This window comes from Humulus lupulus, chromosome 8 (assembly GCF_963169125.1).
Source record: "Humulus lupulus chromosome 8, drHumLupu1.1, whole genome shotgun sequence".
NCBI classification, from domain to species: Eukaryota; Viridiplantae; Streptophyta; class Magnoliopsida; order Rosales; family Cannabaceae; genus Humulus; species Humulus lupulus.
This window is the reverse complement of record NC_084800.1, coordinates 59,822,862-59,834,048: the sequence shown is the minus strand read 5'-3', so window position 1 is coordinate 59,834,048 and position 11,187 is coordinate 59,822,862. Positions and strand designations below refer to the sequence as shown.

General features: G+C 30.6%; 1 protein-coding gene and 1 long non-coding RNA gene across 2 annotated transcripts; both read right to left on the bottom strand.

Annotated features, from left to right (window-relative positions):
• Positions 1 to 7,422: 7,422 nt before the first annotated feature.
• Positions 7,423 to 10,113, bottom strand: LOC133795472 (beta-galactosidase 11-like). Its single transcript, XM_062232923.1, has 9 exons — positions 10,005 to 10,113; positions 9,805 to 9,923; positions 9,537 to 9,704; positions 9,269 to 9,447; positions 9,066 to 9,175; positions 8,842 to 8,951; positions 8,636 to 8,743; positions 8,449 to 8,553; positions 7,423 to 7,662 (listed from the first exon to the last, which is right to left on the bottom strand). Exons 1-9 carry the CDS (start codon positions 10,111 to 10,113, stop codon positions 7,609 to 7,611), a joined length of 1,062 nt encoding a protein of 353 aa, XP_062088907.1. The 3' UTR covers positions 7,423 to 7,608.
• A 65-nt stretch (positions 10,114 to 10,178) lies between these two features.
• Positions 10,179 to 10,706, bottom strand: LOC133797426 (uncharacterized). Its single transcript, XR_009875645.1, has 3 exons — positions 10,607 to 10,706; positions 10,384 to 10,466; positions 10,179 to 10,280 (listed from the first exon to the last, which is right to left on the bottom strand). It is a non-coding gene; the product is annotated as an uncharacterized LOC133797426 (long non-coding RNA).
• Positions 10,707 to 11,187: the final 481 nt, after the last annotated feature.

Sequence of the window (11,187 nt, the reverse complement as noted above, 5' to 3'; positions counted from 1 at the left end):
AATAGGATCTTGGATTTCAACTCTCAATGAAAGCACCAAAATGTTGACCTACATTTTGGTCAACGACACTAAGTCAATTTATATGATGAAATAAGAATTAAACAAACTGAAATCACGTAAACGACACAAATAATTTTATAGTGGTTTGGCCCCAAGTGTTGGTAATAACCTACGTCCACTTGGACTTTTATTAATCAAATAGGAGTCAAACTCAAGATCAAGAAGAAACAAGGTTCATCTGAGTTTTTTAAGTTAAGATTATAATACAATTCAAAGGGTTTTGTATGTAAAGTGCGCACAAAAGAAATCTCTAGCGTAATTTTCACTTAGGGTTAATGATTGAATGAACTCCCTATTTATAGAGAATCTCAGTGGGCTATGTGCCCTTACAAACAAATCTAGGCCCTACACGTGTAGGTGTTGGATCAGTAAATTCAATTACAAATTTAAATAACATGAAAATAATACAATTTAAATATCAGTTACATAAATATCTTGAGATATTTGTTGGTATCTCATGACATTCAGATCTTCGGGTAAAAGTGACCTGCTCATCGAGCAAGTCTTGCACTCCAAGCAACTTCATGGGATGGTACTAGCCTGATCCAGTACCGAGCAAGTTACTTGAACTTTGCTAAATAAGCTTTTATATTTTTATGTAACCCTCTTAAACAACTACTCCTTCACGACCAACTCTCTGCATTTAATGTAGTGTAATGCCACATGTCTCTTTCTTAGATGCCACGTCATCAAGTCCAAATTGGGTTAAAAATTATGATTTTATTTTTTGGCATGGGTATGTATTCTTGGTCAGAGAGAAATCTTGACAGAAGAAGAAAAAGAAAAAAGCTAGAAAAAAAAGAAAGAAAACAAAATTAAAAATAGCTTTTAATTTTATAATTTTAAATCATTTTTAGTTTTGTCATTATTTTTAAATATTTTTTATAATATTTAAATAAATAAACAAATAAATATCGTGGACCAATAGAAACGTGCCACATGTACCATTGTGTACACGTAGATTGTCCACTGTGACAGTTAACAGAATAGAATGGACGACACCTTAGATTTGCTAACGGAACAATAGATTGGGAGGTTTCACTGGCAAAAAAAAAAGTATTGTGGGTTAAGTGTATAAGAATGTAAAGATGATGAGTTTTTGCCGCTAATTACTCAAAAATATATCTCTTCTAATTAAAAAGTGTGAAAATAATGGAAATTCTTGGTTTTAACGGTTTGTTTTGTTAAATTTAACATAATATTCTAAATATTTAATGGAATATACATTTAAAACTTACTAAAAATAAATATTTATTAACATAAATTCAAATATTATAAAATATCATTATTATAATAATATATAGTACAAAACTAGACATTTAATAATTATATTAATATACATTTAAATGTTATAAAATATTATTATTATAATAATATTTAATGCAAGACTAGATATTTAATACTTATAGTAATATAAATTTAAATATTATAAACTATCATTATAATAATAATATATAATACATAATCTTAAATTTTATTTAAAAAAAATATCATTTAGGTTTAAAAAGGTTATCATATTATATATATATATATATATATATATTAGATATAAGCAACATGCAATGCACGTTTGTTTAGTTTTATTTATAAAATTTATTAATTTCTTTATTAAATTTGTATCATTGTGATATAAATTTTAAATAAATAAATAATATTATATATAAAAGAATGACATAAACATATTAAATGAATAATTAAACTAAAATATTATTTATGATTTTTTTTAAATCTCTTATATATAAAAAGTGTGTTTATATATTAAATGAACCAGCGATTTTTCTTTCTATAATTTTTTTTTTGGTTATTTCTTCTTGGTTCTTCTTTGTTGTTTTTCTTTCTTGTGCTTCCAGTGTGCAGGAATCAATGGCTCGAACAGAGATCGTCGATTCTCCCCAGCCCTATGTCGGTGCTTCCAGTTCCTTTGCTCCATCTGGTGTTATTCCTAAGACATCAAACATTCTCGCTGTCAAAACTGATCTTGTACTGGTTAATAATCGCATTGGAACCATAGAGGCCACCCAATAGGCAATCATTGTTCAGTTGTCTGACATATCCAAGGGTTTTTAGTTTCATTTCTTGCTTAATTTTCTATCATGTTAAACCTTTTTGTGTCCAAAGAATAAGGTCTCTTGTCTTTTGTTTTTGTTTTTCGTTATTTTGGCTCCTTGATAGACAAAAATGGGGAGTAGTGGTATTTTTAATTGTTTTGTGTACAACTCTGGACCCTATTTTCAGGGGGAGTTGTGTGATATGTCTTATTAAACTTTTTCCAAAAAGTTGACATTTTTTATCTTTGTTAGTATGTTTGCCTGCAAGAGGAGTTCTTAGGAACTTAATTCTTTCTTTCTAACAAAGTGTTTACTACAAGTTTTTGAACTCTTATAGATAAAATATATTTTTTCTAAAAAGTTTCCAAAGGGGAAGATTGTAAAATCCTATTTTGACTAACATTTTTAATAAATATATTTTATTATTTAATTGGTATTTTTGAAATATATATTGGGTAAGTAAGTGAATTATGTCTCTTTTTGGTAAGAATAAATTCTTTATTAAGTGCATTTAAAATATAGTCAAGTTTTCTTACTTATTTATGACAACCTTGTAGTATGTGTATTATAGAATTATTCTCTGCATATTTTTCTTGATTTTATTTGGTTTAAAAAGATGAAACTTAATGAAGCATTGTGCCCAAGGAAGGAACTTTTGAAAATGAATCTGACTGGGTTTTAAGACCAGGTTCGTCCATTTCCTGATGCTACAAAATGTTTGTCTGTCATATCTGGAAAAATCCCGCAGTTAATAAAATGAGAAGTTATTTTGAGTAACTTCTCGATTTAGACCATTAATGAGATTGGCTGGCTAATGTATTTCTAAATTCTATAAATATCAGACCTAAGCAGCAGCCAACTTCATCTCTTCTCCCTTCTAATGTTTCATGCTTTTAAGATATCTTTTATATAAATAGTAGTCTTTGTTCAACTATCTCTTTGTTTGTTTGTTTTGCTTTGTATTATTTATTCTTAAACATATCATAAAGCTTGTGAACGTGACACACAATCTTCGGGAGAAGATTTCCATAAGACTCACTTCGGGAGGAAGCGAACACTCATCAAACAAACAAAGATATTGTATAAGTCAATTGCTTATTGTATTCTTGAGAGTTTACTAATTGATTTTATCTCTGGGCGTGGCCCCGTGGACTAGGTTTTCCGAACCACGTAAAAATTCTTGTATCACGTTACTTTTAGTTTATTTACTTTTTGTTCGTATATTCTGATCCATCAGCAATTTGTCCTGATACATCAGAATATCTGTCTATTCAAACAATTGTTTAACTATTCCGCATTAATTAAATTGTTTGTTAAATTTACTTGTTAATCTTAAAAAAGTAATTTCATGTATGATTAAATTTCTCAACAAAATTAGGTCTAAAATCACATAGAAAAAGAATTATTGTATAAATTTTTCAAAATTAAATCTTGATATTTTCTTAATACATTAGATTCTAATCAACATAATATATATATATGGGTGCACTCTTAATGGTTACTACTCATGGATGGTTACTTTAATATTAACCATTGAATTAAGATGAATGGTCCATATTTATAGTTGTTAATTAATATTTCTAAAAATAAATTTTGATTTTTTCAAATTTTTGGAATGATTACCTGATGAAAAATGTGTATTTATTATGAAAATATAATATTGTAAATTTTTTTCATTTTTTAAATGTATGTCAATTTCAAAATATAGCTAGTGTTTCTCATTGGTTGAAAACACCATTAATTATGGCAAAAAAATAACTAAATTCGAAATTAATATAGAAAAAAAATATTTACTTGTTGGTGACTTGTTATACCAAGTCACTATGTTACCACATCATCGTAATTGTTAGTACTCATCTATGGGTAGTAACCATTGAGAAGTCTTCCATATATATATATATAAATTAATCATAAAGAGAAAATGGCCCTCCATGTTGGTCTTATGACTCTCTACTCTGCCTACAGATAGCAGAGTTTCCACTCCATTATATATTACCACTAGCATTTATATTAATTATAATTAGGAGCATTATTCATAATGATCTGTAGTTGATAATAATTCTAAATTTTGTAGTTTAATTAATGGTAAACACAGTTTTCATGACCCTACAATTTAAGGAATACGAATCCCATCACTAAGTTCGCGACCTCAACTGCATTTTATTATATATTACAAACAAGAGTTTAGAAATATTTAATTTTTTTTAGCATATTTTATATACCAATGATCTGTATATGACTCAATCGAAGCTCTACGCACCCATGTGAGACTGAAAATAAAAAAAATATTCAGCTTTCATACGTATCCAGCGAAACCATGAATTGAAAGAGAGAGGAAGAAAAATAACACACGAAAACAATAAGAGTAAAAATAATAAAAGTCAGTTTAATTGAATAAGATTCATAAGAGTCGATAAGATTTAGAGTTTTATTAAGGTCACTCTTGGTCAACTTAAGCATGAGATAGGATTTATATGAAGAGGCTGCGCCTGCGGTTGGTGTACGTGATTGGATTTTTTTGTTTTTATTAGGCGTGTGTACATATATTTGTATAGTACTGCTCATATTATATAGTAGAATAAGTATTTGATTGGATTAAAATTCTATTTTTGTAGCCTTAAAACTGCAATATATTTTATGAACTTGTGTTAAATATTAATTAAATATTTGTAGGGATGACAACAAAAATCTTTATTAACACGTTTTTTTTTTGGTTTCTAGATTAGACAATCTAGTAATAAATCTACCATGACTTGACTTCTTTTAAAATACAAGAATATTTATTTTCGTTGCAAAATTTATAGTTAAATTAAAATTTAGTAAAAAACAAATTAGTTAAAAATTAAAATACTCTGGTCAAAGTCTTATTACTTCCAAACCTAGAAATTGTATTTTCAATTTTTATATTTGATATACGTTTTAACTAACGATAATTTTATTATTTTGTTAATTCTGATCACATTTTCAATTAGAATATATTGAAATTGAGAGTTGCTATGAACTATTTCATTTATTGTCAATTAGTTTTGAGGTAATCACATATATCTTAATGTGGTATCAAATCCTGATAGCTTAAATGATTATTCGGTCAAAAACAATAATAAATCTAAAAAAACCACTAGAGATCCAATTCAAAATTAGTTCCTACTAAAAAATAATCACCATATATCTTGAAAGGAAGTATAAGAGTATCCATATCAAATTAATTAGTTTTGAATTAGAATCCTACGAGTGTTATTAATATTTAACTATAACTTTAGATCAAATTATGAACTTTTCACCCACTATATTCTTATAAAAATGGGGAGTCGTACTAACAAAGTGTGTTATTGAGACATTCAATTTAGAATTAGTAATCACACACATTTTTTAATTGTGAAATAAATAATCTTAGACTAATTATGGAGAATATATATTATAGATAAAAGGGGACAAAAATAGTACTACTGCGACAAATGGAAATCTTTTAAGTGATACACTTTATGTGATGAGATTAATTGAATTTGATATATCTTTTCCTCTATAGTTTACCTCCACAAAAACGAGAGTAAATGGAAACTGCTAGCCAATTAAAAAAATGGAAATTACTAGGACGGCAAATATATATATATATATAAATATATATATATATATTTTTTTTTTTATCTCCCATCATTATCGAGTATCGTAATGGTCAAAAGTGTAAGTACCAGGTCCCACTACAAAAAATCTTAGTTTTAGTCACAACAAATTTTGTGACTAAAAACAAAAAATTTGTGACTAAGGAAAAATTATTATACATATGTCATCACTAAAAATTCCATGGCTAAAAGTATTAGTCACAAAAATCACAATTTGTTGTCACTAAATGTATTTTTAGTTACAACAAACTTTATCACTAAAAATAATAGGTTGTGACTAAAACTACATTAGTGACAACTTGTGATTAAGTATGACTTTTTAGTCACAAGTAATTTTTTGTTGTTACTAAAAGTGACATTTAGTCATACAAAATATATATTGTGACTAAAAAAATTGTCACTAAAGGTTACCTTTATTTGTAGTGTCCCACCAAACATATTATCCCTAAACAAAAAATTTCTTTTTTCACCTTTTAACAAGCTACCTCAAATATTGAAGGCACAGCCAAAAGAATTTTTAGTTTTCCTAATGAATCACCAAATATCTTGCATATACGCACGAGTTACAATATTATTGCTTATTTGTAATAAGAAAAATATGGAGTGAATTTCATCATCAACCCTGAATTTCAAATCATGGAAACATCTTTGCATTATTTTTTATTTTTAATTATTGTGTCTTCTTACGTGAACAAAACATGTTATTCTATGGTTAAAAATAACGTTTTTAGCAAATATTTTTTAAACTTGAATATAGAAAAATACCTTAGATACACATAAGAATTTTGGAAGAAAGTGTACAAAATCGACAGAAAAGAGACAACGATAAAAAGACACAATGGGATCCCATGGTGAAATAAAAAGTAAGAGAGGGAGAATTAATCAAAAAGAAAAAGAAAAAGAAAAAACGTGGCAGCAATTCCATAACACAAAGGCACACACTTGTGAATAATTAAGTTTTATTTTATAAATGATATATGATTTAGTGTAACAAGTGGTGATATTTGATATCTTAAGATGTCTAATACTACAAGATGTCACCCTCTACACTACTACAAAAAAGGATTTTTAGGACTAGCATTGCGAGTCCTAAAAATTTTTTTAGGACTCGCGGATCGCGAGTCCTCTATTTGAGAGCCTTAAAAACTAAGGTTTTTTAGGACTTGCAATGCGAGTCCTAAAAAATCTGGTTAAGTGCCTTTATTTAAGTTTTTAGGACTCGCATTGCGAGTCCTAAAAGAAGCGAGTCCTAAAAAATCTGGTGCGAGTCCTAAAAAATCTGGTTAAGTGCCTTTAATTAAGTTTTTAGGACTCGCATTGCGAGTCCTAAAAGAACATTTTTAGGACTCGCAATGCGAGTCCTAAAAAATCTGGTGCGAGTCCTAAAAAATCTGGTTGAGTGCCTTTAATTAAGTTTTTAGGACTCGCATTGCGAGTCCTAAAAGAATATTTTTAGGACTCGCGTTGCGAGTCCTAAAAAATCTGGTTGAGTACCTTTAATTAAGTTTTTAGGACTCGCATTGCGAGTCCTAAAAAATCTAATTAAGTGCTTTAAGTAATTTTTTAGGACTCGCTTTGTATGCCCTTAAAAGTAATTTTTTTTTTTAATAATGCAGCTACAATTTTCATTTTGATTTAAAAATATATATCCCTTTGAGTGTCCAAAATGTATTATATATGTTAGATTTCTAAAATTTCAAAAGAAAATACAACAAAATAATTTATTAATTACTCAAAAATATCATTTCAGTATTTAGTCTACCCGGCTTACAAAATCATATTACATGACAGTTTATACAACAATCAAATTATATTATCACCAAATATTAAACAAGAAATGTATACAATGTTAGTGAAATATATTTTTTATTCTAAAAACTTCAACCGTCAATGTTGTCTAGTATTACGCCAAAGAAATGCGTCTCAATATAGACCTGCACATTATAAAAAAGTTATTTAATTATAAATATATTATAATTCAAACTTATAAATAAGTAGACACACATCATCATCATCATTTGGCTTTTAACAATCAAATCAAAGTTGAAATGCATAATTAAGCTACGCAAATTGCATTCAAATCAAATAGTTATGACTAAATTAAGCATCTAATTAAGCATCTTTTAAGAGACCCTTTTAATCATAATCCACCTCTTAATCTCTAATTTCGTTAAAACTTTAATGCAGACTTATTATTTATTATGATGTTATTGTTCAAGTGGGAAGGAGCTTAAGTGATAAGACATTAGTACTACTTAATTACTTGATTAATTAAGAAAGAAACATCACTAATTTGAATCCTATCTTGGATGTATAGTAATTGGAACTTATGATGGAAAAAGATATTAAAACTATTATATTGCACATCAAATTCTTTGTTTATTTGCAATAACTGATGTTGGTTTTTTTTATCTTTTTATCTTTTAGCTAGGGACATTTTATGAAACAATTTTTCACATTGTAAATACGATCAATTTTAACATATAACTTAATCAAAATCCTCCCCACAATTACACCTATTTCACGAAACGGAACCTATAATCACTACTAAGAAGAAACAAACTCAATCCACCAAAAACACATTTACATGCAAAGAGAGTAAGATTAATTAAAAAGAAAACCAAAACCATGCCAATTTGAAAGATTAATATAAATATGTGCATGTGTGTATAAATGTATGAGTTTTTGCTGTCAAGATTAGAAAGGTTCGAACTTTTTACCTTGTACCAAGTGAGAGCTGGTCCTTCTTCTTTTACTTGAGTCCACTCAACCTTCTTTGTTCCTTTGTCAGCAAACACATGATTCATTTCTCCAGTCAGACCAACCTGAAAAACGCACCAATTTGGTCAATAAACTTGTCCATTTGATCAAAACCTACTGTTATGATATTGGTTTAGTTGTTTTTACCTGATGCCTCCAACCATTTTGTGTCAGATCGATTGTTCCAGTGTTCAAACCAAGGATTGTGACAGCTCGGGGCCCTGCATATCTATGCTCCATGTAGGCTCCACTATCCTTAAAATTAAAAAGAATACAAACTGGTTTTTCAGTGACTTGAGTTAAATTTCATCAGTGAGTGAGTGAGTTACTTAATTAAGTTATGAGTTCCTTACAGGGAGTCCAACTGTCATGCCCAACAATGCTATATGGTTAGTCCCGGGCTTTAAGGTTATGGCTTTTTGGAAAACAAATCCCTTCTCTTCATGACTCCCATGTGCAGATCCTGAAACCAGAAGCCTCTTGTCTTAGTTGTAAAATCTTATTCACTCTCTCTCTCTCTCTCTCTCTCTCAGTTGATTCTATGTAATAAGTGAGTTACTGTGTGGATTTGGCTTACCAATATATTCACCATTAACAAATGAATGCAGTGCATGGCCAAGACTTGCAACTCTTATAACAGGTAGAATATCAGGCCTCATTGGCAAGTCATGCCGACTTAGTTCAATGCTGCAATTAAAATACTTAATCACATTAGAGTTAATCTGCAGAGGCAATGCTGAGAGACTGAGAGATCACTTAAATTAGAGCCATGAAAATTACCTGGTGGTGTACCATCCATAGTCTGTGGTATCTTTAAGCATGCCATAGAGCTCATTTGGTATTTTGTTACTGATATTCATTTGATGGACATTTGGAATGGGCTCTGGAGACATCTTCCATTTAAGATTTTTGGTTTCTTTCACTCTGACATAGTTCCTTGCATTATGTTGTGATACAATCTGTTTTGAGACAAGGAAAAACTTAATATATGAGAGGCTTTTTTCTTATGGAATATGAATTGGAGATTATGTAAATGATAACTACTTACAATTTGAGTGTTGTAGACCACATTCTTGCAATCAGGAAGAATGCTTATGGACCTTGGTGGCAGGTAAAAGATATCACCCCTAAATTTCACAGTGTGTGCCCCTTTGGTGCTGTTGTTGGTTAAAAAAGCAGCACAGATGGATGTTCCTTGCTTCTCATAAAGCCGAACCTGCATAAATGAACGGCTTAATCTTCTGTCATTTAAATGGATATGATGACACATAATTTGTTCTAAACTCCATTTATTTTCACTTAGAAAAACTTATTACCTCAGTGTGCTTGCCCAACCTTTGGACTCCAGGAGTTCCCCAAAGTAAAGCCTTCTTGCATAGATTCAAAGCCTTGTGTAAGTCTCTTAGGTGACTCCACTTAGGCTCCCTTTGTAAACCTGCATAAAGAGTAACAAAATTAGATTGATCAACTATATTAACAACCCTTCTTCAATCCATGGAGACCATTTTTTTTTTACCATATTCATCAAGAGGAGCTTCATCATAGTATCTAGTTGTGGTGAAAACAGCACTTGTTCTACCAAAATTAGTCCCACTATGGTACTGCAATTTTTTAATGAAAGCCATTATTACTACCAAAATACAAGAGAGTCTGCCTATTACATCAGAATAAGATTCATTTTTATACCATATAGTAGTTGTTCAAAGTTCCATTCTTGGAGAAAAACTGGGCAACCAAGTATGCAATGTCTTCTGCTGCTCTTTGAGAAGGAGGGTCTCCGAAAACTCTGTATCTGTAAGTGCATGAAAAGTTGGGCATCAGATTCTATCTCCAGGAACACACCAAGCTTAATAAACTTTAAAATTTGGTCATAGTTAACAAGTACATATACTTACTGAGCAGTCCAAATAGAAGGCTTGTTGGGCTTATTAGGACCAGTGAAGGTATCTCCACAGTGCCTTCCATTGCATGTGTTAATCTGCAAAATTTTGGTTTAAATAGATATAGTTAAGAAATGCAAAAAAGAGATGAGTGAGAGATAGAGAGAGAGGGAGCCGAGAGAGACAAAGAGAGCAGAAATAAAAATGTTCAATAAAAATGTTCAATAAAAATACAAACTTGAAAATGGAATAGATCTTGAGCTGAAATGGGTTTGTGTTCATGGAGAGATAGGAGAGCCCAGCCCTCTGCCCAGCCCCTGCGCCGTCGAGCCCAGACCCGAGAAACCCCACCCTCCGTCGAGCCCAGCCCTCTGCCCAGCCCCTGCGCCGTCGAGCCCAAGCCCGAGAACCCCCACCCGCCGTCGAGCCCAGCCCCCAACCATCAGCCGTTGTTGTCGAGCCCAGCCCCGAGCCCCCTGCCGCCGAACAGCCCGACCCCGACCCCCCTGCCGCCGTCGACCACCATTCCCCGAGCCCTACCGCCGTCGTTCGGCCTAACAGAGAGCATGCGAGAGAGAGGGAGAAAGGAACGTAAGGATCGGGTAGGGAGGGAGGGAGGGAGAAAGGGATTTGGGAATTATATTTATTATATTTTATTTTATAAATAAAAATCAGATTATATTATTTAGATAAAAAAAATGTGATTATAAAACTCCCAATTTTATACTCTAATATTATAAAAAATAATTTTAAAAATCACAACTATACAAATTTTATTTAGATAAAAAAAATGCTCTTTTACTTAACAACAATTTGAAG